The sequence below is a fragment of the Camarhynchus parvulus genome, chromosome 1, assembly GCF_901933205.1.
Source record: "Camarhynchus parvulus chromosome 1, STF_HiC, whole genome shotgun sequence".
NCBI lineage: Eukaryota > Metazoa > Chordata > Aves > Passeriformes > Thraupidae > Camarhynchus > Camarhynchus parvulus.
The window spans coordinates 55,757,327-55,784,870 of record NC_044571.1 but is presented as its reverse complement, the minus strand read 5'-3'; the positions used below and the strand labels follow the sequence as shown (position 1 = coordinate 55,784,870).

General features: G+C 39.3%; 1 protein-coding gene across 1 annotated transcript; it reads right to left on the bottom strand.

Moving 5' to 3' along the window:
• Nucleotides 1-16,290: 16,290 nt before the first annotated feature.
• PCDH20 (protocadherin 20) lies at nt 16,291-21,552 on the bottom strand. Its single transcript, XM_030948659.1, has 2 exons — nt 21,440-21,552; nt 16,291-20,349 (listed from the first exon to the last, which is right to left on the bottom strand). The coding sequence occupies exons 1-2, from the start codon at nt 21,488-21,490 to the stop codon at nt 17,653-17,655; spliced, it is 2,748 nt and encodes a 915-aa protein (XP_030804519.1). The 5' UTR covers nt 21,491-21,552; the 3' UTR covers nt 16,291-17,652.
• Between the last annotated feature and the right edge of the window lie 5,992 nt (nt 21,553-27,544).

The following is a 27,544-nucleotide window of genomic DNA, read 5'->3' as shown; positions in this document are numbered from 1 at the left end:
CGTTTGAGTTCGAGGAGCGTTGGAAAATGCTCTCAGGCACATGATGTGGTTCTTGGAGTGTCTTGTGTAGTGCTAGGAGTTGGACTTGATGATCCTAGTGGGCCCCTCCAACTCAGCATATTCTATGATTCTATTATTATTCTAACAATACATTGAGATTGTTAGTCTCAAATTGATTGGTTGATAAAAGTTCGTTACCAAACAAAAAAAAATTACAAAGAAAATGTGATTTTAAAGCATTTTTGCACTCTTTTCAAGATTGAAAATGGGCATACTTGGGAATATTCCCCCCCCCCTTTTTTTTCTTTTCCTTTTTAAAGATTAACATAATATTTGTGAAAAATCTCAAGATTAACAAGACTAGACATTTTGCCTAATGAAATTATTTCATAGTTTACATCTGTCCTTTTCATCAAAAATTGTCTGCATTTTAAAATAATTAATTGATCTTTTAACATATGTAAAATAGTAAATACATAACTACCTGATACTTTAGCAACTAAGACTTATGCTGAAAATATTGACTTGAATTACAATTAGGTGAAATGTGGTTCATTAAGCCAAATGGTCCATTTTAATCAACTGAAAGAATATATGAAAACACTGTGATATAACTTGGATTATGTGCACAGTTTGTAGATGATGACAGTGATGTCATCGGGCAAAGCTTAAGTGGCATCGGGTTTATGAGCTATAAATACAAGAAAGGAAAAAAGATCCTTTAAATAAAAAAGATCTTTTAAAGAAGAAACCTCACTGTTTTTTTTTCTCATATGAGTAATGGAAAATTCTATTAGTATCTATAATTTCTGACTTTGATAAAACAGAGTGCCATACTTTGATCCAAATTCCCTGCAGGACAGGAAGGAAGAACTCATAAAAAGAGATTACCTCTGACTTTATGACTATATAATTATAGAAGAACAGGAAAATATCTGTTTCTCTTGTATTCTTCACTTGTCCTCTAGTCCATGATCTATCTGGGAGGAAATATGAAATAAATCCACAGAAGGACATTTAAATCCATTATTTTCACATGAGACAATCCATTCTTTAGCCAGTCTGCTCAATTCTTTGAAACTAGAACATTGCTCTAGGTTTCTAGAATGTGCTGGAAAACCAGGATCTCGACAATAGAGCATAAATCTAAAGAAAGCATACCACTGTTTGCATCATCTGATCAGAATGATGGATTTGAAAAAAAACTCCTCCCCTTGTTTTCATTCATCCCTGGAAGCAGGGCCATGAGAATGGTGAAGGACTGTGAGGGGAAGCCTTGTGAGGAGCAGCTGAGGTCACTTGGTCTGTTCAGCCTGGAGAAGAGGAGACTGAGGGAGACCTTATTGTGGTGTTCAGCATCTTTCTGAGAAGAAATGGAGGGACAGGTACCACTATCTTCACTCTCATGACCAGTGACAGGACTCAAGAAAATGGCACAAAGCTGAGTCAGGGGAGGTTTTTGTTGGATATTAGGAAAATTGTTTTTCACCCAGAGGGTGTTTGGGCACTGGCATGGGCTCCCCAGGGAAGCGGTCACAGTGCTGTGCTTGACAGAGTTCAAGAAACATTTGGACGATGCTCTGCAGCACATAGTGTGATTCTTGTGATGTCCTGCACAGGACCAGGATTTGGACTCAATGATTTTTGTGGGTTCTTCCCAAACCAGCATATTCTATGAAAGAATATATGAGAGAGAAAATGTGAGAGATTGGCCAGATCACTCACTTTAAGATGATTGAAGATCTACATTCTAAACCAGTTTATTTTCAAATCTAATGGAGGGATATAAGGAATCACAAAGTTTTTGGCTGCACATTTGAGGCATACATTTTAGATTTTTGTAGCTAAACAGAGACTAAGGGAGTAAAAACTTTTGATAAGTCTATCTACCAGCTGGAGAAAAGGTACACTTCTTGTTGACTACTTAAAGGAAAATAAATGCAGAACCAAGCTACAGCCCACCCAACACTGTAGAGGATAATGGGGCTCAGAAACTATGGCAGATCCTCAGCAGTTCTCTACTTATTTTTCCCTACCCACGTATGATCTTACAGTGTATGACAAAGAACTCATACATGCAGAATGATAGATGAAGCACTCACAGTATCTGAGGACAGACGTGTGAGATTGTGGGATTGCTTCCTCCTGACTTTTCACCATGTGTGGAGTTTACTGATTACACAAGATATTTTTATTTGATGTAAAAGTTAGTTATTACTGTTATTTAGGCCTTAATTACTAATTTCCTTTTATCCTCCTCTCTTTATCTTAACCTTTTAATTAATGTTTTCATTATTCCTTCATTTAGAAAAATCACTTAATATTCCAGTCTGTAATATAGCAACTATAAATATATTCCTTTATTTATCCAACCACAAAGGAAGAATCTTATTTGATACAAAAATCAGCAGCAAATTAGGAGCTTTCACTGTCATCAATCAAAGGAACAGGAATGGAAAGGCAAATAAAGCACCTCATTGTTACTATTCTTTCCCAGCAGATAAGACATCTAAACTCTATTTAATATTTAATAGTTTATTCAAAGTAGAGTATCAGTAGAAGAGATTAAGAACACTCAGCTATACTAAATAAAGTGGGCATTAGGGTATTTTCTTTAGATATGGATTTAAATGTCTACCTTCAAAGAAAGAATGTGAATATCTGTCTTCCACAGAGAAGGAGAAAAATAAGTAAATAGGATAAATAATAAAAGAGAATGTTATAACATCTTCACTTCCATTAGTATTCCCTTGCTTCCTAATTTTTTGAAAGAAACCGAATCTTCAATCTTCCATGAGCTATGAAATAATTGTTATTTTATTTAATATATGTCTGTGTGGAAAATTGCCTTTTAATTCTAGGTCAATGCAAACCAAATTTTATCATTTTTTAATATTTTTCTCAGCTCGCCTTGTAAGACTTCAAGTCAGGCAGATGCACAGCTGTTACCACAGACATGGAACTGATCGTCCCTTATCTTCTTTCAATACATCCTTTCTGGTTTCTAGCATTTTTCCCCAGCTAATGTGTTCTTTTAGGACGTGATGGTTTTTCCTTTGAAAGACCAAGTCTTTGTCTATGATGTGTTGTGGATACACTAACTTTACAGTATGACTGCTTTCAGCAATGCAAAGGCTTGTCTTAGTAAGCCTGTGATTACTGATAACTAGAGTGAAGCAATTCCCTCAAACAAAATTGTATTGTTTCATTTTCAGGGTAAAAAAGCTTTGACTAAGACAAAAAGATTATTAAAATCGACTGAAACTCTATATTTAGAGGTTTTATTATTGTTATGGGAACTGGGAAATTCTTGGCATTTACATGGGGATATGTACCCATTCCTTCCTCCAAGGTTCTTCTGACAATGTTTTTCAGGCATTCTTAATAGATATACACAGTTATTCCAGACAGGGTATGTGGGAGAAGAGAGACAATTTTCTGACTGGTTGGTTTGCTGATTTATATTAGTTTTTTTTGGGGTTGTTAGATTTTTTTTTTTTGCAACATCCCATTTTTATTAAACCAAAGGAATAATACAGTGAGTAAACCCTGCCACAATCTGAGCAATTTATAGAATGCATAGCAATTATTGTAAATCACAGAACTGCCTGATGTCCTTCACAGACCCAAGATAAACCAAGATACACACTTCCATTTGAAAGTGCTTATCACCTTACTTCCTCTGGTTCTCAGCAATCTGCTAGGAAAATTAAAGCCCCATTGTTCACCTACAACACAAAGGGAAGCAAATTGCCTGTTACAGAGATCAGCCATGAGGGTGGCACAGACTGAAATGAAAATAATTAAAAGCTGGCCTTTTACAAGGAAATTATTAAATTTTAAATCATTGCTATAATAGCTGAATAAAAAGAAGACCCGGCTATATTTGATGTCAGTTTAAAACTATGATTTTTCTGCAGTGGATAGTAGGTTAGTAGGAGCAAAATTTTATTGTATAACTGCAGTCATTTGTTTAATTTGAAACTCTTGAGGATTGTCAAAGTATTTCAGAACAGCTAAAGGGACAATGATAAGATCAGTATATAACCATTGACAGTACTGCTTGTTGGAAAAATTACAGTCCCACAGGTGCAATAGTTGGATATTGGACCTATCACTTCTGAGTTAGTTCAAGCCGGCTGGGTCAATTACAGAGAACTGCTTTTGCTCCTTGCCTAATATACCCATTCATTGTAGTCATCTGCCCAATAATTACTGAGTGTTAAGATTCCACTGAACTTTTCAGTGCTATCCACTGTCCAATTAGATGCAGCTGAGTAGAAGTTTATTTCCAATCTATCCTGCCTTGTTTTCCCATCTAATACACCAGTTTACTTCACCTACAGAGTTGAGAAAGAAAAGCTCTGTATGAGGTGCTTCCACATGAATGACAGGGAAGAATCCTTGCTCTGATCCTCCCTCCTCTGTATGGGGTTGTCCATGGCCTCTGTTTTGAATTTCAAAGACTGGTTCCCCTCAGCTAAACCAAGGTAGATGAAACTACCAGACAGCCAGGCTGCTCAGAAAAAGTGATTAAACTATGGGTTAGCAGTAGGAGGGTCGTTTGTGCAAGAGACAAGGCTTCCAGAAGACTAGAATAAAGTTGTACAATTTAGATGCAGGGTTGAAATGTATGTCTACAATTTACGCTTCACTCCACATAATTTTCATATGTGTCACACATCTGTATGCATGTATGCCTGCACAACTGAACATGCATGAACATTAATGCTCACTAGACATCTGTGCTTGTACTTTCCATTGGCTAATTCTGCGGGGTGAGAAGAGAAAGAGAAGTTTTTATTTGTTAAAAAAAGTTAAAGAAATTGAAAACTTTAATAATGTGCAAAATTAGATAGACATATTTGTATTCAGTTTACTTCTCTAGAAGTAGTTCTACATAAGGAGATTGATTATGGGAAAAGATCATTTTATACATCCATGACAAACCATGTCCTTCACTATTTTTTTATCTTATCCCAAGGAGCATTCTCAGTGACTGATCTTTTTTTTTCTCTCTGCCTACTTTTTTACTCTAAGTATTCAATAATTACATTGATTGAGGGTTGTTAACTAGTGGTCATATCCATGAGTGAATGTATAAAGAAAGGGTATTCACTTTTTAAAGTCTGTCCCTATAGTCAAGACAACCATAGGCTTTATTGTGACTGCTACAGCTCAAAGTTCCTATCAGGCACTTTGTAATAAAGTGGTTTTCTTTGAAATTCTTTAAAAATATCACTTGTATTTGATTTCAGATACATTAAGATAACTTTAGTTTGGTCATCTAACCATTCCATTAACATGGGGAGGGGAAGAGAGGAAAAGAGGTGAATCATGGTAATATAAAATCAATCTGTATCACAGTTTCAAAAGATCTAGCGCCACATCAGTCTGCCCCTTGTTCATCACAAGTTACAAACAGACAATATCTAATGCACTAGGTATTTTTTAATCCCAGTTAATTGTGCCTGACTGTTTCAGGTTACATTTCAGAATGTCATTTAGCTTTCATCTAGAGATACCAAATGCCTGCTTTTACTATTTTATTTTTTCTACAATAGAAAGTGTGTTGTGTTTAGAACTTACTTTCAATAGAATCGGTTCATTATTTCCTTTAAGAAAAATAACATAGACTAACTCTCAAATCTCTCAAATTAATTAATTTTCTCTTAATTTCAAAATAAATTTGTGACTTATCTACATATCCCTAATTTTTAAATGACCTTTCAAAATAAAACAAAAAAAAAGATGCAATGTTTCAGCACTGTTCTGACTAATGCCTTGTAGAGAATAATATTATTTCTCTATTTCTGTTTTTACTTTTCTGTTTGTAGAACAAGAACAGAAAAAAACCCCCAAAACCTAGGGTTTTTCCTTGCTTTTGCTTTTTCTATTTCATATCATTATGGCATTACATTGGAGTAAAAGTGGACTTGTTTATTCAATCAAGTTTTATTAAGGAATATAAAATTAAAACATATATCCACAGAATCTGCCCATAAACCCTAAATTAAAGGACATTTTCCCACTGAAGACTTTTTGCCCGACATCTCTCATGAAGGGGTAGTAACTGCATTAACTTTAGAAATTGTTAAACTTGTTCTATTGAAATCACATAATGCTTTGAAGTATGTCATCTATTTAGAAGTCAAATATCTTATACTAGTTTGACTTACACCTTGACTTCACAAAACTTATAATTTAATCAAAGAGCAAATTCAGGTTCACTATGTTGAAAAGATGAGCTTTGCACGGGATCATTTCTAGTTTGATTGATTGCTATACATTCTTATCTTTTAATTCACAGTATTCTAGAATGGTTTAGGTTGCAAAGGACCCTAAAGATTGTCTAGCTCCTACCCCCTCTAAAACGGGCAGGGACAAATGTCACTAAACCATGCTGCTAAAGCCCCATCCTACCTGGCCTTGAGTACTTCTGGGGATGCAGAATCCTCAACTTCGTTCGGCAGCCTGTTCCAGTGCTTCACCAGCCTCGCACTGAAGAATTTCTTCCTAATTTCAAATGTAACCCTACCCTCTTTCAGGTTAAAGCCATTCCTTCTTGTCTTGTGACTTCATTTCATTGTAAAACATCCCTCTCCAACTCTCTTGTAGGCCCCATTAAGGTACTGAAAGGTGGTTTTAGGTCTGCCCAAAGGCTCCTCTTCTCTGGGCTGAACAACCTCAGCTCTCAGCCTGCCTTCATAAGAGAGGTGCTCCAGCCCTGTGACCAACTTAGTGGTTCTCCTCTGGACTCACTCTAATAAGTCTATGCTCTTATACTAGATGCCCCAGTTTGCTATCATGTTAGTTGCACAACAGCTTTTTCTTTATTTTACCTAAGTTTTGTGTATTATTTTACTTGTAAATATTTGGGTCCTCACATCTAACCTTTCTAAATATTGGTATAACATCTGAATTCTTCTAATTACTCTGTAATTTAAACAAATTAACCACCAACGAATCAAGGAAAAAAGGTTCAGCTCTGGTGACAGTTGTTCAGTGTTCTGTTTGGTATGGGAAATAAAGTCTAATCCTTATGAAATAAAGAATATAATTTCTTTCCCACTTACTCATTATCAGGTGAATGAGGATTTCTCTCACCACTTCAATACACTTCAATAGATAAAGTATTCTTTTATGGAAAAGCAGTGGTTCAAATCCCTGATATAGAGACTATGTTCAAAGACTGCAGATGAATTTGAGGCACATTATTAAAAATGTACAAGAGTACCCTGGAGTATCTCTGTGCTCTTAGGTGGAAAGGAGAACCAGTTTGTCCTCCAGAAGTTTTTTTGTATCTGTGCCTTAAAAACTACTTTTCAGACTAAATTGTTTTATGAATTTGAGCTAAATTGAAGTTACTGAGTTTGAACTAATAATTGGGTGTTCAAACTCACTATTTAGTAGCTGTATTTTCAAAGGAAAATGCATCTTGCTGGACCCAGGAATTTTCTACCATCATTTTGTTGGCTTGTTTTCATTTCATGGTCTACTGCAATTTTATTAATTGCTCAACATTAATAATAATTAATTGAATTCTTACAGCAGCATCTTTATTCTGTTCTAGTTATATGGCTCACCTCTACCTGTGTTAACTCTCCCATATGTTACCTTCTCTTCTCCTGGGATCTTCAGCTCTTATGCATAGGCCAGATGTTTCACTCTACACATATTTATCTTTCAGTCTTCCCCTCTGTTTGTTGCTGGCAAAAGGTCACAATCATCTCATTAAGAAATGATGAGCAATTACACCTCTATATATCAAAGAAAAAAAACCTTTTTGTGAAATCAAAGGAGGGTGAACATATTCATGAACTAATATATAGAACACTTGGAACTGAGGTGATATTCACTCAGAGTCACAGGCAGTAGTTCTATAAACTAAAGAAAAAGGAACAAATCCATGCACATCTGGTTGTATAATGTTTGGGCTTTTTTCTCTTTTACTTAGATATGAATTCTTAAAAACTTAAGTTTTTAATTTTTGTGTTTCATTTCACCCACAATTGTTCATCTGATAGGGTTTGGTACCTTCTCTACATTAATTTCATTAATTTTGCTTGTAATTTTTCCTCTATTTGTTTTGACCACTACAGCAACTTGTTTTATTGCTCCCAGGTATATCTAATTTCTTGGTATTCTTTTAAATATTTTCCTTTTTTCCCCCTTTTTTTGGGGAGCGGGGGGGAGTGAGGAGAGGAGGATGGGGGAAGATATATCTGACTCAATAAAAGTTATTGACAGCTCCTTTAAAACATCTGCAAAGTACTTCTGCATCCAAATTTCAATTAAGTATGGCCTAATGCATATTATTATTTCTAATAAGCAATTCTGGTTTGGCCTTTAGTGGAACTGCTTGAAAGGGCCCTTCCTTTCATTGTTTTTAATAAATTTCAGATAGTTTGAATTGTTTACTATTCCCATTTATTAAAATTTTTAGTTCATGAAAGTTGATGGAAAGTGCCTAAATCCCCATCACAGGGTAAAATTTTTTCAGTTTTACAGTAGCTTATTGGTAATCATTACCTCAAAAGAATCTGTAAAAATTGCATGTCTTTTGCAGACTGGTTTCACATATCAAGTTGAGTTTTTTCACCCAGATCACCTTGCAAAACACTCAATTCAAAAGTAGCCTGAACTCAAATAAATCATTCCTAAACACTGTTTTGCTATAAAAGTAAAATGGCTCAAAAATAGTTTTGTCTATTGCTTTCTGATACACTCTGAAGAGAACAATGTATAAGCTGTTGTGCTCTATTTGACCCATGCAACAGCTCAAAATCTTACCAGTAATCTGTGCATCTTTATTAGGCTAGAATGATTTTTTTTTTACCCTCCTTGAGCAGATTTACACATATTGGTTTTGTAATTCCCGCACAGTATTTCTTATCACAGGTACAACTTCCATTGAAGAACTGCATACTCAGCACACTGCCATCTATCACCCACAGACTTGAGAAGACAGTAGGAAAGAGACTCCTTTCCTCCTTGCCTCTATGCCTGCTATATTTCATTCTTCTTATGATTTGTGGGTTTTCATTTTTTAAAAGAACGACATGGCAAAAACCTGCCAGTTGCATCAGCTGTCCCTATCACTTCAAAGAAATTTACTTCCACAAAAATTGAATAAAAAACACAAGCAAATGCTAACACAAAATCTTCCGTACTTGGAAAAGGAAGTTGTCTCAGCATAGAGATTTTATATGTGGCACCACTTTAGGAGTGTTTCCCATCCCCTGTAACCGGGAAAGGGACATATGACACTTGGTTCTCTTTTGTTCTAGTACATAATCTAGATTTGCTCTGTTTAATTTCAGATATTTAAGCAAGATACCTTTGAGAGGGCTCTGCTCTAATGTCTTTCTACTGTGAACCAAGAGCAGAGATATGTCATAAGCCACACACATTGCAACAAGAGACTTGTAGAGTTGCCTTGATTAGAGAAGCAATCTGAGATGTGTGTACTTCCAAATTGCCTTTACAGATCTATTAAGTTTGGAATACATGAATCTGTGTTGGGAATCACTCATGACTTGGCATTTCCGGATGCTGTTAATACTGAAATCCCAGCCTTTAGCAGTTTTTAATTTCATTATATTACAAGCCAAAGTCTAAAAGCTTATTTGGAAAATGACAAAATGCTACCAGGCTCTAAAAAAATATTAAGAGAAAAATCTTTGAATGCTCTGTAATGGTCTTACAATTCCATATTATAGCTGATAATAACACAAAAATAGGTATCGCTTTTTAAAAATGTAATTTTTATTCCAGAAGATAAAATAGGGAAAAGAAAAAAATTGTGGATTTTGTTTCAATATTTTGTAAGTGATAAAAATTATTGTTGATTAAACTATTTGTCAAATATATTGATTCAAATAAAATTACTAGTGGGAAGATGTTGATAGTCAATATCAAAGACAACAGCAAATGGAACTTACAACCAATACAAATATTCTGACCCTGAAATATTTAATTTTTGATGCCTTCAAAGTAGTTGTAAGGGGGATGGACAGTATCAGTTGGTTTGATTTTTTCCATATTAAACTATAGTGTAATATGAATACTTGAACCCTTTTAAGCTGGATTTACCTAAGTGAGAGATGAGGCTACTCATCTCCTGAAAAGGACTGCAGCAAAGGCTCTGAAGGTGTGCCCCATGTACATACAGGTGAAGGGACTGAATTGTTTTCATTGTGTCTGAGAAAACTGAAAAATATCCTTGAGGAGATTAATAAATTAATTACCTTATGTTGAAATTTCAAGATTGAATGCTACTCCAAAACATTTCTTTTTCCTGCATGCTTCCTTCCTTTACTGCCTTCTCAGATATTTGCATATCTACTTTTTAGGTGCCTAACTTTACGTATGATGTTTTAAAATTCAAATTCAAAGATAAGCTAGTTAAAGACAAGCATCCTTGTGCTTTTAGTCCACCTAAACTTACCTAGGTAAACAGAAACAAATAAAAGAGACTACCAGTATAATTGTGTGGCCTTTGATTTTTTTTTTATTCTATTCATAAAGAAGAAGGTTACCCTATCATTATGCACTTTAGGAAAGTGAGGACCGAAGCACATCTGCTATTTGTGTATTGTTGCAAAAAAAGTTCTCATTACTTTAACAGTATTCACAGGAAAAATTATGTCACAGTATCAGCTTCTATATTGGCTGAGAAGATGCAAATGTTTGTAATAATAAGGCTTAGTCCTGAGTTGGCAAAAAATGAATGCACCCAATATAATAACACTAGAGAAAAGCACCAGGAAAAGGGAATGCTGTTATCATAATAAAACAGATACTTTAAAAATATTCTACCCAAAGCCTTGATTTCTCTATACAATTGTGACCTGCTGACAGTGTGAATCAGTTTTTAATATATTTTGTGTTAGTAGATTGTGTCAGGAGGTACTAATGCTCTGCAACAAGCTCTCATCCTTAGAGATTAAGAAAAAGGATGAGCAATTGCTGAAAGGAGATGCTTAATACTGTTGATGATACACAGTAAATCCAGTACAGCCAGAAACATTCTTTTTATTGCTTCTGGCCACTTATTTTTGTTTCTCATGTGCGATCTTAGAAAAGGATCCTTTCATTTTGACTGCATTTATTTATTCTTGCTGTCTTCTGTTCTTTTCTATTTTCATCTGTCCTGAACACATTGAGAAGCAGTTCTGCTTTGTACCCTGTCAGCCAGACCTTTTATAAACACATTCCTCAGAAAATAGAACTTTAGACAGAGGATGACCAACCTTTACTCCATAAATGTCTTGAGAAATACATTCCTCAGAAAATAGAACCTTAGACAGAAGATGACCAACCTTTATCCCATAAATGTCTTGAGGTTGTAATTTTCATTCCATTGCAGCACAAATAAAGGTAATAGGTTTGAAAAATTCTGAACATTGAGGAGACTATTACATCTGAAAAATATCTTAGGTAACATTTTCAATTTTTGTGTGTCTGTGTGCATACCAGAGTCTGCTCATCAAGGAGGAAAAAGCCCAGAACTGTGTTTTCCCTGGTTTTCTCACCCCTCAACTGTCACTGATTGTTTAAAGAAAAGTTTTGAAAGTGTTTCAAGGCCAAGTATCTCCATTTCCATGGAATGCTCATCTAGTTGACAAAGCATGATTGTGTCTCTTCAGCCTTGGAAGATTTTGACATTTGAGTCTTTATATTAAAAACAATAGCTCAGTTTCCAAAAGAAGGCTAAAGAGTGTTCTTGCTAGCATCAGCTCCAAATACACAACTGAAAACACTCGAAAAATAAAATTTGCTTACTTCCTCAGCACTGAGTGCTCTGCCATCATATAAATCAAAGGTACACCTTTTACTGTGTCCTGTAGGAGTGACTTGCATGCAATACTAATGGGATGAATTTAGGTTTCAGAAGTTATCAGTCAGTTATGATAGTAGCTACATTTTAGGCTTGCAGGTCTCTTTTTTTGGCTCGATACTAAGGATCAGATGTCTCTGATCTATGTTTTATGTTCCTGTTACAGTCTGTCAAGCTCTGCTCAGTGGAATTGAAAGGGTGATACACTCACTGTGTCACCACCGTATGTGGGATATGCATGCCTATCCACAGTTTTCTCACATCATCTTTAGCTGCTTTGCTCTCCTGGCACCTAGCTACTACTCTAGAAAGGCACAAGACTCCCTGACAGCACTGTGCAGAATCTTGAGACGCTCAAGGGCAATCTAGATAGCACTTGATACTAATTTTCAGAGCAGCTAAACCTTGCCTGAATTCCCAGTTTAGCACAAAGTGAAGCACTCTCTAGTTGTATTGCCTGTGCGGATGAAACTCACAGATTATAGTGGAAGCTCAGACCCTGAGCTCAGTGGTCAATACCTGTCTGTAGACATGCCAAGATAGATGTGTAAATATGGAGATGAATCACATCAAAGACTCAATTCAACAGACATTAGCATTTACTGAACACCTTCTAAAATAGCCAAAGCATCTGCACTGAGCTGGCATATATGATAGGCGATTGAGAGAAAGCCTGCACTCCTCCGAGGAGCAGCTCGAGGCCAGGGGGCATACCTTAAGGCATCTCAGGTAGCACTAGATGCTGGCACACAGATACAGAAATCAAGCTGTCACTCCTGTTATGCTCAAAGAGATGAATTCTCGTCTCACTGCCTTGCTCTGAGGATGAATACTTCACCCAGACTTTGAAGATGGAAAATAGGACAAAATAGTACGCTACATTAAATCAATGCTGCCAGGGCTGCTGGGAATAGACAAACTTCTAACTTGGTGCTTAAAATGCAAGTCCTCTTGATTTGAACAGTTGAAATAATTCCTTACAATGTATTTCAGTTAAAGTGTTTGCTACTTAGCAGCAGTGTTAGCTAGCAATATGCAAACCTGCAACTTCAACCCGTAAGCCTGTACTTGTTTTTACAAGCAGTGGAATAAATGACTGAATGCATTATAAATGACTCAACGTTTCTTCATTCAGAACAATGTTTTCTAAGCACCTGTTCAAAGTAGTCTCGTCAGAAAAAAAACTGAGAGTTGAAATTTGGCCTTTAAAATTCACTCTGTAATGAAACTAAAATGCAAATATAGCAGAAATCACTGAAACATTCAGATGGAATATATCAGAAAGATGATGTAAGTTAGCAATCTGTGTATAAGAATAAAAGTATTTTTCTCATCCATAATGTGAAAAACAGAGCTGTATAACATTTGTTTGTGAGCTGAAATCCTTGAATCTCACTATCTCAGAATGCACATGACAGTTTTGTCTTATCTGCTGGTTCAGTCTGGTACAGAGAGTAAAAAGGAAATAGCAATGCTGGCTGCACAATTACTTTTGCATGTTTTAACTCAGAAAACTGTAAATTATGACATGTTGCAAATAACTTTCAAATAGTTTTCAAAAAATATTTCTCACACTATTAAAATAAAACATATAAATAATTTCTGCAATTTTAATCTCACTGGGCAACTACTACTTGTATACAAATTATATAAACCTACTCTATAGGAAACAAGGGTGCCAAATATGTTTATTTCCACTCTAAGTTTCACTAGAAATCTCCTTTAAACTCAAATTATTTCAGTAATGGAGCTAAACATGCTTAGCTCCTCAAACTCCAGCTCTGAAGAAGAGTGGTCTAAATAAAGTTACTTTCAGCTGGCTAATTAATTTAAAGATTAATTGTTTTGCATTGTTTTTCTCCCTAAATTACGCAGATGAGACGAATGTACAAAGAAATTAGTATCTGCAAGAAGAGGGTGAGAAGCACAGTATAGGGAAGGTGGCAGTCAGCTTTGAGCATGGCTCTGATAAGGCACATTAAATATGAAAATAAACACTCTGCATATTACACTGATGATTTATTTGTGGCAGAGGTGCCTTGTAACTCTACTTATGCCAAACTGCATGGTATTTTTGTGATGTAGGCCACTGCTCACAGAAAGTTCATTGCTTTGAACCAGGAGATGAAATATCAGTCACGGACTACCGCTCAAATTCATGTGTTTGAGTATTTTAATGCAATCTTCCTAAAGAAGCAGTTAGGGGCAGAAAATTTGCAATGAAACCCCAGCCAGAAATCAAAGGTTTGTCACTGCTGTCAGGGAGGCCAAGTTTTGCTGATACTGTACCTCTCCTTGGACATCCTGCTAAGAGAGTGGCAATTTTTTGCATTCTTTTCAGTGGACTGTGGCACAGTTGCATGTTTGAACCCTGATACTGAAAAATGGAAAAAAATGACCATAAGATTGTTTTCCGAGTTTTTACACAAGAAAAAGCAAATAGCTGTAATTCTCTTTCCACACTTCTACATCTCATCCTTTATTGATATTTAGCCAGGTGTTAGGTTAATTTTGCATCAAAACAGTAACTTCAAAGAGTTCTTTAAAAATAATAAAATGAAGGAGAAAGAGAAGACTGATTTTCTCTGTCCACTGCCACTAGGCTCACTGCCCATTTCTTGTCTTTCATTTTTTAATTTGTTAATTCTAATGAAAAAGTGTTTGCATAGCAAGTTCAGGAGACTTTGGCAACACAAAACTTAGGACAATCTCATTTTTTATAAAAATGAACAAAGGGCACCCACTCTAAGATTGATCAGTGGATACTGTAAATGAATGAGACATTTATTTTTGTGCCAGCTCAACTACCAGTCTCAACAAGATTTGCATATATTTTGGCAAGTGCACTGCACAAGGTGGTAATAAAATAGGCCTTTTATATCTGAGTCTAATTTACTTCAGTTGTACTCATTAAAAATGTGTTTTCATGTGAAAGGAATTTCAGTAAGGGATAGTTTGGAAACAGAAACATCACAGAAATATTTGCTATACAGACAGTATCAAGAATTTTACAACTGAGAAAGAGTATTTTTTAGGAAGAGATTCCCAGGTTCTACAAATATAAGACTCCTGTTTTGTTGGTTTTTTAATCATTTTTAGGCTCAACATTGCAGGTTTAACTATTATACTTGATGTTAATAGCTGTATGTTTTTTTAAGTAACACAAAATACGGAGTAAAAAATCTAGTTCACTGTGTATTTTGCCATTTTCAGTGACATCACCCATAGAATAACTACTCACAGAAGGCAAAAAAATTTGCTCTACAAGGTCTTACTCAGTATAAATTAATTTGCACAAGTAAGTGTGGTTAGGCTGAAGGTAGGATTTTAAACCCATTTTCTTTAAATGTATAGAAAATCATGAGTGAAATGCTTCATGAGCAGTACTTTGGCTTTAACAGGCTCGTAACATTGCATTTTATTTTGCATTAGGAACATGCTGCATCTGAACAAACAAACCAAAAAAGAAAAGGCAACAAGAACAGCATGTTTAACCAAAGCTTAATCAAACAGGGTCAAGACTATGTCTTTGTCAAACCTGAATAAAAGCATCTGCCCAGTGTTATATGAACACACACTGAAGGATCAGGATTATTTTTAATTGCATTTCTTAAGTCTTGGGTTTGCTCCTGTTTAAACTGTCTTGAGAATATATTGGACTGCTAATTGAAATAGGAGAAGAGTGATGAAAAGAATCCTCTCTTTCAGCTACCTTGCCTCCCTACTGAAGAGAAAAATGCAGAGGATCTAGCTTCATCACCACAGCAATACACAGTATCTGTAATACTGAAGCTGTTTCCAAAGATATAATGTAATTTTTCTTCAGAGATAAGAAACAAAGTCTTTTTGTGCCAAATGCATTTCAGGGATACATACCATTTTTATATTTTGATAAGATGAAAATAAAGGAAAAGAGGTGATTGACCACAAAGCTCTGGCAGGCTGAATTAAATTTTATGAAACACAGCTATCAAATCATGCCCAAACAGAAAATATTCTAACCTGAAAAAAAAAATTCCTATGGCAAGGATGGCAAAATTATGGGTATCATGCTAATATTTTTACTTTGACTAAGTACAACCAGTATCTATTAGAAACCCTAATATTTCAGTAGGTTCAAGGTAATGTGCCACTCACAGAGAGAAAAATCAAAAACTGCCTCAAATCGCATTCCCTACTTTCAAACCAGGTATGAGCTGCCTCACCACTTACATCAGCCGACATACAGTTGTCTTTCCTGGTAATTTCAAGAAGCACAGCATAAACTGTCATTAATGATTTTGAAATGTAATAATTTGTGAAAGTATTATGTCACACAAGATAGCCAGCACCTAAGAACTTGTGAAAAATGCATTTCTTATAACTGAAATAATATTTAGCTTTATAATTAAAATTCTAGGAGAGAGAGAATAAGTTATTATGAAAATATATAGCTTTAATTTGCAGACATATAAACACTTTTGGTACATTACAGACATATGATGCGAGAAATCAAAATAATAATTTTTAAGCATAACACTACTTTATCTTGTTCACACAGAGAAATTTGATGCAATCATCATACAAAAGATAGTTCTTAGCTCTTAAAATGAAGTGAAAGTAATACATCACTGATAAAATTGCTGCTTTGTTGCAGAGGATACAGCAAAGAATAAATTATCAAGAAAATATGCCACCAGTCTTACAAGTTAGATTCTGGATCTAATCCAAAATCAAAGCCAATGAAAAGGAGCCAGGAATGGTCGCCAAAAGTCAGAAACAAGATCTTTCACATGAAATACCAATCCAGAAAGGAGCAACAGTCAGAATAAAAAAAGTCCTACAATTCCTTAGAATGTGAAGTGATTTTTGTTTTCATCTGGCAGATCAGATTCAGAAGTAACACATAACAAAAATCTACTGCACAACCCAACTGATGGAGTACTATTGACAGATTGCTCAAAGTACAAAAAAATACCACCACTTTTGTGACAACTAAGGATTTAGCCATTCCCTTGCTTCCTTGCATCTGGCATGTTTATGAGGATGAGGATGGGGCTCTGTCATTATTTGCTTTAGGAAATATTAAATATAATTTTTCCATAAAAATGACCAGCAGATTGCTGGAGCAAATGATAATGAGAGTGGAATCTGGAGAAAAATTAATGATATGTCACAGCAGTTCAGATTCTCAATACAATATCTTGCATTCTTGCTCAACAGGAATTGCACTTCTTGTTAATGCCTCTTCTACCCTACTGTATAAGCTTTACTTGTGAGGTAATAAACATTCTGGTTTTCATTACTAGTGCATTTTAACATATTTATTCTTTTTATTATACATACATTGGGACAGACATTTCTTTTTTTCTTTTTTGTAATGGTTAAATGTCTGTATGCCAATAGGTATTTTATATTAAAATCAATATATTTAAAATATATTCTGTTTATCTCATGGACAGTACCTTGAACAGTTCCCTGCTCAGGAGCATCTGATGCCCTCTCGTGGTTAAAAACACTTTTAAAACTTGAGTTTAAAAGAATCATCTTACCTTCACCCTTTTTAAGTTCACTGATCTTATTGATTTATGGAAGCTGGAAATGATGTCCATGTTTTTATAGTCAGGGTGCTAGCTGTTAGTTACTAACATTTCATAAAAAAGCTGTACACTGAAATTGAATTTAAAAAACTGTAAACAGCTATTTACAATTATAATATTAAGTTATAAATTAGCAGTCCTTCATTGCAACCTCTGTCAATACAACCTACAGCTAGGTGTTTTAGTGTCCTCCAGGGTTTTTCCAATGTTGGACTTATACACAAAGAAACATTAGATGTTAGAAATCTCCACTGGTTTCTTCTCCAACATGTGCAGGTTAATTCTTCCATTTAATGGGATTTGTACTTCCAAGTTTTCATCTGCTCTGTGATGCTTTTTCCCTTTTCTTAGACAAATGTAAATTCCCATCCCCGTTACTAAAGCAATTGAACCCAAGCTTATTATTGAAAGAGCTACCAAGGTAGGCATGCAGGATGCTGACTCCATTTTTTTATGTGTAGGCTCTATGGATATTTGTGGCTGCTTTTCTTCTACGCTGATATCAGGCTCCTTCCTTAACAAGCTCTCGATGTAGCTCTCATTGCTGACGGTGTCATTGACAAAAAGGTTCACCATGACCGTGGAATGGAGAGGCTCCGGGTAGCCGTGATCACTGACTTTTACAAGCAGCCGATAGAGGCCATAGTCATTCTGCATCAGGGACTCTTCCAAGGTGATATTACCAGTTTTGGGGTCAATCCTAAACGACTCGGGTCGAGGGCCTCTCCTTCCTATGATACTGTAAGCTATGACTGCATTCATGCCGGTGTCCTTATCGACAGCATAGACCTCAGTGATGGGGGAGCCAGGAAGGGTAGAGGGAAGGACTAACAAGTAAGACATATTAGACTGAGGGAACAAGACCAAAGGAGGGTTGTCATTTATGTCCAGAAGAAGGATAGTTATTTTTGCTGTAGAAGACAGAGCAGGATCACCGCCATCAACTGCTTCAATCCACAGAACGTAGGAGCTTTGCTGTTCCCTGTCCAGGGAGACTTTAGCTCTCAAAACTCCTTTTCCAGTATCTATAACAAAAATATCACTTCCATTCAGAACTGAAAGGGCAACCCATCCATTTTGCCCTGCATCAGCATCTGTGACACTTATAACTCCAATTTCACCAAAACCTGGAAAGTTTTCTGGCACAAAAAAGCTGAAATCCTTATTGATAAATCTTGGACTGTTATCATTTTTATCCAATACAGTGATGGTGACAGTTGCTATTGATTCTCTTGGAGGGAATCCAGAATCTACTGCTTTGACAGTGTATCTGTATTTCTCTTTTTCTTCTCTGTCCAGTTGGGTGGAAACTGTAAGAACACCTGTGGTTTTATCTAAAGCAAAATAGGAAGGTGCATCAGGACCTAAGAAATAGGACACTTGCCCTCTTTCTCCACTGTCAGCATCAGTAGCATGCAGTTTGGTCAAAAAAGCATTGGGGACATTGTTCTCCTCAATGGACAATTCTATCAGCTGTTCAGAGAAAACTGGTGAATTGTCATTGTCATCCAGAACCTGTACTTTGACAACTTTCTTGACATGAAATCCTTCAGAGTTCCATGCAACTACGGAGATTTCATACAGCTGCTGTGTCTCAAAGTCCAAAGGCTTCGTGGTCTCCAACAGGTACTCATTGTTGTATGGCTTGTACGGTGAAAGCCTGAAAGGCCCATCACCATCCAAATAGCAACTGACTTTGTATTTTTCATCGGGGTCTTTGATGGTAAAAAATGCTATGGGTGTGTTGATAGGCTCAAGTTCCTTTAAGTAGACCACCCCTTCCACTTCATTGGCTATGAAACGAGGAACAACTTCAGGGGGCCTCATCATGACCTTGATGATGGTCACCAGCACTGTAATCACGGCAGGAATACAGCCAGGACCGTTGCCCAGTATGATCAGCCTGTGTAGCCTTGGAGTGTCCCCACCAACTTTAGTGGAGAGTGTGATGGCTCCTGTGCTTTCATTCAGATGGAACAAGTCTCTGGATGGCTGGGGGACCTTCTGGCTGTAGGAGTAGGTGATCTGGGCATTGGATCCAAGGTCCATGTCCACTGCGTGGACAGTAGCCACGTGTGTCCCTAGGCTGGAATTCCCATAGAGAGTGATGTTGAGCTGCGAGTCATTGAACTGGGGGCAGTTGTCATTGATGTCACTGATGCCAATAGTGAGGGTGGCACTGCCCACGAGCGGAGGAGTCCCCCCATCCTCAGCGATGATGACTGTCACATACTCATCCTGCATCTCCCGGTCCAGTGCCCCCATAACAATCAGGTAGGGAGTCCTCTCCCCGTTCTCATTCTCCTCCACATCCAGGGTGAAGACACCATAGTTATCTCGCAGGCGGTAGGTCTGGACACCATTGGTGCCCATGTCAGGGTCAAGGGCAGGGTGCTCGATGGCCAGGCGGGTGTTCACAGGCGCATTCTCAGGCACCGAGAGGCGGATGTGGGGCACAGGGAAGCGGGGAGCGTTGTCGTTGACATCACGGATAGCAATTTTTACCTTCACCAGGCGAAAGTACTCCTGTGGCAGTACCAGCACATCCAGCAGCAGTAGGCATGACTCTGGTGAGGGGGAGGAAGAGGAGACAGCAGCCGATCCTCCGAAGATGGTGGCCCCACTGCTTTCCACGCATAGAGCTTCCCGGTCTATCTCCACTGCTGAGGTGTGCAGCTCTCCGGAGCGGTTGTCCAGCTGCACATACTGTCCCCCCAAGCCATGAGAGGCCAGGGTGAAGGAGAGTGGGGGCTGCAGAGATGCAGCTTGCTGGCTGTCAGCCGTTGGGAGCCGCAGGTCACGGGCCAGGCTGCCGATGAGCACGCCAGCAGGCAGCCCCTCGTTGAGGCTGTAGAAGAGCTCAGTGGCACGGCTGTAACTGGCAAAGCAGTTGAAAGGCCCAACGAAGAGCAGGAAGAGGAGCAAGTGCTGAGAAGAGAGAAGGACAGGGGTGTGAGGGAGGGCTGGCGCTTCCCCCCGCCCACTGCCTCCCCCACTGCCACTTGGAGCAGCGGGTGCTGCATCTGCAACATGAAGCCATCCTCCCTCTCCCCACCATCCTCCCAGTACAGCAACTACTTCCAGGGCATCACCATCTGTACCCTCCAGGCAACACCAGCTGCATCCCCCACAGCAAATACGCAGTGCCAGGATGGCCCGGGGGCACCCTGCCTCCCCCCGCCCCCCAGCAGCACTTGCGCCCCGACGTGCCATTTTCCCTCTTGCCCCCGCCCCAAGCTCGCCCGTCTCACCAGCGGCACTTTCCCTCCCAACAACAAGCGCATCCCAAACTGGGGCATCCCCTTGCGCATCCCCAAACATTTGCTCGCCCCCTTCCCCTTCCACAGCGCAAATGCAGAACGCGTCCCTCGCAGCTCCTACCCCCAGCCCCGTCCCGAAAGCTGCTTTTGCCGCATGTTCACGGGTCCCGCGGTGCAGCGGGGAGGCGGCCCGCTCCGCGGAGCCCGCGGGGTTCCCGGCGGAGGTGCTGCGCTCCGGGAGGGGGGGGTCCCTGCCTTCGGCGGCCGCGGAGGCTCCAGCCCTGCCGAGACGGGTCCCCGGCCACCCCCGCAGGGTCCCTCTGCTGCCGGCAGACACCGCGAGCTGCGCAGAGGAGCCGCGGAGCGGAAGGGCTGCGCGGAGCAAGCTGCCCGCGCTGGCGAGCGTGTCGCCCGCTGCCCACAGATGGAAAAGAGCTCCCCGAAAGTAACTTCAAGCATCGTCTCCACTGAGGAAATTTTTCCTCCTTCCCCTCTTTCTAATCACCCATTCGCTTTTCCGCGGCTCTCTGCCACAACCCGCGCCGGCAGCAGCAACAAATATAAACTTTTCGCGGCTGCCCCGATCTTTGGAGAGAAAAAGACCCAACAAACATATCCACGCATACACGGTCTAGATTGTTTGGTTGTTTTTTTCGTGCTTTTTCTGCCAATTTGTTGCCAATTTCGCTGCTGCGTGCGAAGTCGGGCTCGGGTGGCCGGACGCGGCGCGTCCCCCCCTCCCGCCGCCCGGCCCTCACCTGCAGGCTGCCGCGGGCGCCGGAGCTGCCGCGACCGCCCGGGGGCCCCATGTCTGGCCACCGCTGCCGCCGCCGGCTGCGCCCCGGCAGCCCGCCCGCTCCGCCGCCCGCCCGGCGCTCCTGCTCCCCGCGGCCGCCCATTCCCCCGCCGCCGCTGCCGCCGCCGCCGCCGCGCTGGGCTGGACTGGGATGTGCGCGCCGCCCAGGACACTCCCCCTCCGCCGCGGGAAGGGCCGGAGCGGGGGAACAGTCACGGGCTCGGCCGGGAGGGGGGCGGGCGGGCGAGACGCGGGGGCGCGTCCGCGGAGGCTGCGGCAGCGCCGCGGGCAGCGGGCAGGGAGGGAAGCGGGCAGGGAGCGCGGCGGGCAGCGGGCATCGGGCATCGGGCAGGGAGGGTAGCGAGCAGGGAGCACCGCGGGCAGCGGGCATCGGGCAGGGAGCGCAGCGGGCAGGAGCAAGGTGGGCAGCGAGCAGGGAGGGAAGTGGCCGCTGTGCCGAGCCCAGCGGCGCGGCCACAGCGGAGAGCGGGGATGTTGGGTTCGTGTGTGCTCGCCCGGGCAGCGCTGGGACCAGAGAAAGAAGGGTAGACCCGTCTGGAAACCAAGGCGGGAAAAAGATATTAAAAATGAGAATAAACGGCTTGTTCTTCGTCTGTAGAAAGCGGAAGGAGAGCGACTTTTTACGCGGGCCGATAGTCGTCGGACAAAGGGAGCAGTTTTGAACTAAAAGAGGACAGGTTTATATGAGGTGTTAAGGAAGAAATTGTTTACTCTGATGGTGGTGAGGCGCTGGAACAAGTTGCCCAGAGAACTTGTGGGTGCCCTATCCCTGGACATGTTCAAGGCCAGATTGGATGGGGCCCTGAGCAACATGATCTAGTGGGTGGCATCCCTGCTCTTGACCAGGGGGGGTTGGAACCAAGATGATTTTAAATTTGCTTCTAACCCAAACCATTCTGAGATTCTGTGTTGTGGTGTGAGTGTCAGCACGCAAATCAAGAATTAACAGCTGCACTGGCATTGCGGAGCCTTGGTGAATTAAGCAGCTTGTTCCTGCACAAAATGAAAGTCATGTTTTTGAAGAGATTGTAAGCATTTGATTGGTGGAAAGAGTGTCCTGCTGAATTACAGCAGCAACCATGATTTGCTGCTGGCTAAGAACTCAAAGGTCCTCTGCGGCAGAAAATTATGTGTTTTCATTTTATAGTCTCCAGTCACTATTGGCTTGACTATAAGCCTGCCATAGAACTAGATGTGAAATTATCAGAACTCAGGAAGCTTTAGGTAGCGCAAGAACAATTACACATTCATTTAACATGTTGGACTATCAAAAGGATTGCTAACCTCCCCAGCATTACTTACACTCTGTCTGAAACATCTCAAATAGAATTTTACATGTCCATCTTTATCCTGAAAGTGCTCAATGGTCTGAATCTAGGCTACTACTGAAAGCTTGAGTACTGGGACTCTCAAGCACTGTGGAGCTGCCCTTTGCAGAGGTAATGTTTGTGTGGGAGTTGAAACTCACTAAATCACAGGGCCTGAAGACCACCTTAAGTGTCTCCATGCTCCATAGCAAGCACAGTGTGCAGGCATTTCTTCTCAGCTAGGCACTAAAAACATAGAGCACAGCAAAACATTTTCCTTCAGTTAAAAGAAAAATTACTCTTCCCTTTTCCTTTTCCAATTCCATGAGACAAACTCCGTGTCCAATCCAAAGCAAAGAAGCAAAACCCAGTGTAATTGGAATCCCAGTCCAAAACCAACTTAATGCCTGAGTCTTTTGTAAAACTGCATGTTTCAAAAACAAATAATAAGTGAAAGATACAAAACATATTGTCTAGCAACTCTTGGGATGTTCTCGGGTGTTGTGAGGATGAGAGCTGTGGCACAGACTTCATAGCATAGAATAGAATAGAACAGAACAGAACAGAACAGAGCAGAATTGAAACAAAAACTTCCAAGACTGACTTTCTCTGGGATTGTAAACAAATCATATTAATTCCTTTGTCCCATATTCTCCATCCTTGAAATATAAATAGTGCAATAAGGTTTGTCTGAATTAGAACTTTACCCCATTCTTGCTAAAGTAAATGGCAGTGGAATCAGGCTCTGCTTTATTCCGTGAAACTCTTGGAAATATACTAATATTTTAATAACCATTTCATCCCAAAATGACATTAACACAATAATCATATGTGAGTTAAACAGTAAAGCATTATGGTACTAAAAAAAGGTTTGGGTTTATTTATTATTCATTAATCTCTAGGGTTTTGAAACCACTCAGTATGTACCGCCCTTATAAATTGTTTATATCTTTGCCATTCATTTCTAGCACAAATAGAACAGACAATGCAGTGTATACAGTTCAGAGTGAACATGTATAATTCAAGAAAGAAATCAAAACTACTCAAGCCCTTTACTAAATTCTTATCCATATGCACTGTTCTGAACATTGCTTGGTGTTAAAGGTACCCATAAACTCAATCCTGTTTAAGGTAGTTTGACTGGACATGCCTGGCAGATGCTTTTAGTTGACTCACATCTGCTCTAATTTTATTCATTTTAACAGAAGTATTGACTCATTTGGATTTCAGTCAGATTTTGACACTGATTTATGTGGATTTAGAATTCATAGACATTATAATTTTAGTTTTAGTGAATTGGTAGCCTACTCATGAATGAGTCTGAAGTCCCTGCAAAATTCTACTGCTAAGTTTTGGTTTTTGTTTCTCTGACATCACAGTTTCCTCTTATGCTATTTCTTCCTCTTATGCTTTTGGAATTACTGACCTATTCCTACACGATTTTTCATACTATTACAGTCACTGCAGTTCCCTTGGGCCACTGATAGGGTAACTGATGACTTTACTGTTATAGTATTCAGGTTTTCATTATACTTGATGACTTTTGTTTTATTAAAGCACAGGTGTAACAGCAGAATTAAAAGTTTTCTGGAGCATCTGTTACCTCTATCATATTTTATTTTGTTAGGCATCAGAATCATCTGGTAAGTCTTAAGGGCTCCTTAAAGACTAATGTGTCTAATAAATCTCCTGATTAAGAAGTACTCCAGCCTGTTTAAGGAGAAGTACTCCAGCTGTGTGTGGGATATGGAATGAGGGGTGTGAGAGTAACAGCATATAGAAAAGATACCAAACTGGCTCCTTCACTCATTATTTTGGGGGAAGAACCCCTTCCAAAGTTACAGGAAAACATTGAACTGATTTAATTATATTTCTATACTGAGTTATGTTTTCTGGGACAAAGATGTTGACAATTTATGAGCCTAATTCCATTCAACCACATGTAGTTAAACATATCTTTTTAACTTGCATCTTACTGCATAAAATCTGGTTATCACTGTATCCAAGATTCATATTGCAGTTAGTGATTGAGAAGGAGCAAGTGAGAGCATTTCTGTGGGATTCCTGATTTCCTCAAGTATGTCACAAACTGCAAGTCTGAGATCTAGTGACAGGCCCTCCGAGAAGTGTCATAATTATTGATAAATAGATCAGACAGAAAAAGTACCTTATTGGTATGCTAAAAATAGAGTATTTTACTTTATCCTGAATAAAGAACATAGGTATTGATACTCAATTGAAATGCTTTGTTTTTGTGGGCAGAGTTCCAGTGGCAGATGGGAGCCTTCCCAGGTGATTCGTTCAGGACCATCACTTCTGAAAGAGAATATCAAATAATATCTTTTGGCATGGCTGGCAACTGTGGCGAACTTTTACAAGAGACAGGGATGCAGGGAGGTGTTGCCCCCTCATCTAGCAAAAACCTGTGGTTGTACAGAGAAAGATTGTGGCATGAGATTTCCCCATCAGTGAAATTTAACTGATTCAGACGACAAATTTTTTTAGATTCCAGTCAGTGTGATACTTTGAGATAGGTGCGCTTCAGTGGAGAAACAGTCCCATTTTGCAGTGAAAGCCCTGATGTGAGTATTGATTTCTAGTCACAGGAAATCTAAGAAAGGCACATGACTAACAGACTGCCACTTCACTGAAGATTTTAAACTGCAGGAGATACAGGGCAAGTAAAAGAGATCTTTTTAACTTTTAGCAATATACTCTTTTTATTGTTTTGTTGCTCAGTTAGAAAAATGCCTTACATGCTTCCTGTGCAGGGTGGTGGATTACAGTGTGAAAGACTCTTATGAATATTAGATAGTGACCTTTCTCACAGAAGTACTGAGCATCTGGCGCTTGTACCTTACTGAAAGCTGTGATCATTCTGTGTCACTGTAGATCAGACCTAGCATGATCATTCCATTCTCGGCACAGAGCAGGAGAGGGACCCTGGCACTGCTTTCCCTTGTGTCACTGTAAGGCAGCAGAAACTCTGGGTCCAGCTTGAATAAAGCAACAGTCGAGCTGGAAAGTGGATGACTCTTTGGGGTTTGTACTGCTCAAATCTCCAGTCACCCTTTCAAAGGGCTGGTTCTTGAAAGCTCTTGCAAGGTGAACCTGCAAGGTTCTGCTCAACAGATTTTCATGAACAAAACTCTGCTGCGGTCATGACAACCTTACAAGAAAGTAGCTAAAGTGTGAAAGCAGTTTCTAAACTTTATGAAAGAATACCCCACGAGGCAAGGTGGTGTTTGATAGGAAAGCTGACAAAGGTGGATGAGATTTTCCCGTCTGGTTAGCTTAGTGCCTGTTGGGGACTGCTATGTTGAAGTATCACAAATCAGAGCTGATAAACCGAGGCAGAGAAAAGAGACTTGAGGGAAAATAAAGCCTCATGCAGTCTCTAAGCCAAGTATTTGACACATTTGACCAACTTCTTCCTCAGATTCTTTTGAGGTTTCATAGAAGTACGATTCTTTGGTTATGTTTTGTATATGTCTCCATGCATTTTGTGCTTTTCTTTTTATCTGGAAAAATGTCAATATAGTCCAGCAGTGAGAAAGATATATATATATATATGTATATATTCAGTATATTTTTAGCCTGATCACAACTTTATTTTCAAAAGAAAATGTAATTTAAAATTTATTAACTAAGTATAGTTTTCTAAAAATATAAGAGGAAGGAAGACTTTAACTCAGATGATATTCCAGCACATCTTTTTACCAGAGTTTTATATACTGTGTTACACAGCATATGAATGTTTGCTTTCACTGACTTCTTGTGTAAGGCTTAAAATAATAATGAAACAACTCTTGTTTAGTAAAAGCCAAAGCACAAGCTGAGCTATAGTACTAATATGACACTCCTAAAAATTATTAATACCATAAGTGTTTCATTACAGTCCTTATCACATTAGTTCAGGGACAGCATCTCAGCTTCTGCCAGCTCACTGTGTACATAATGTCTGCAAGTTATGAGAGTGTCATGAATATATAGATATTCCTTAATTGACTTCTCATTGACGTTAAGCCATGGCTTCAGAGCTGAAGTGGCAACCTTTTAGTGCCAGAAGTCACCTCTGAGGGGAGAACACTGCTCACAGCAGTGGAGGACAATGCACTGAAGAAGCCCTGTTATGCCAGGTTGCCAAGACATCAAGACATGAGTGTAAGACAGTTCTTCTGAGTCAGCTACCAACAGCCTGCAATCCCATTCAGTTTTCTGTGGTGGAAATAGTTAGACAGTGGATATAGTGCAGAGCATTTTTCCTCTGATTGCAGAAGCTCCAATGATATTTTCAGCCTTTCTTTGTTCCTATGAAACAGGCAGTTGTATGTGTATTTTTCCTTGTCAATATGCATATTTCTCCTTGTCAGTATGCATTTTTTCCTGAACTGCTTAGCTCTGCTCTGAAAAACATACCATATGTTGTAGCTTAACCTGAGCTCCTTGGCAATAGGGGATGGACGTTTTCTTCCTTGACAATAAATTGTTACGTGAATTTTCCAAGGGCCAGATTCTGTTGTCTTCCCTCAGTCTATACTCAGGTAAAAATTCTTAATTAGTTGTTAGCTGTAATTCCCTAATGTTAGCTTATTCATTGCTCACCAAAATTCAAAAATAACCCAAAAATTTTTTATTGAATGCAGGATAATTACTATGTGTTCTGGGATTTGGCCCAAACTGCATCTTTTATTTCAACAAGTGGATTGACTAACTCCCAGTGGGATTTAACACATTTT

Bases quoted from the DNA above. Each gene is read 5' to 3' on its own strand.
- PCDH20 (XM_030948659.1), bottom strand. From the start codon at position 21,490: ATGGGGCCCCCGGGCGGTCGCGGCAGCTCCGGCGCCCGCGGCAGCCTG. The intron at 20,350-21,439 runs GTGAGGGCCGGG...CTCTCTTCTCAG, and splicing joins GCGCCCGCGGCAGCCTGCAG to CACTTGCTCCTCTTCCTGCT.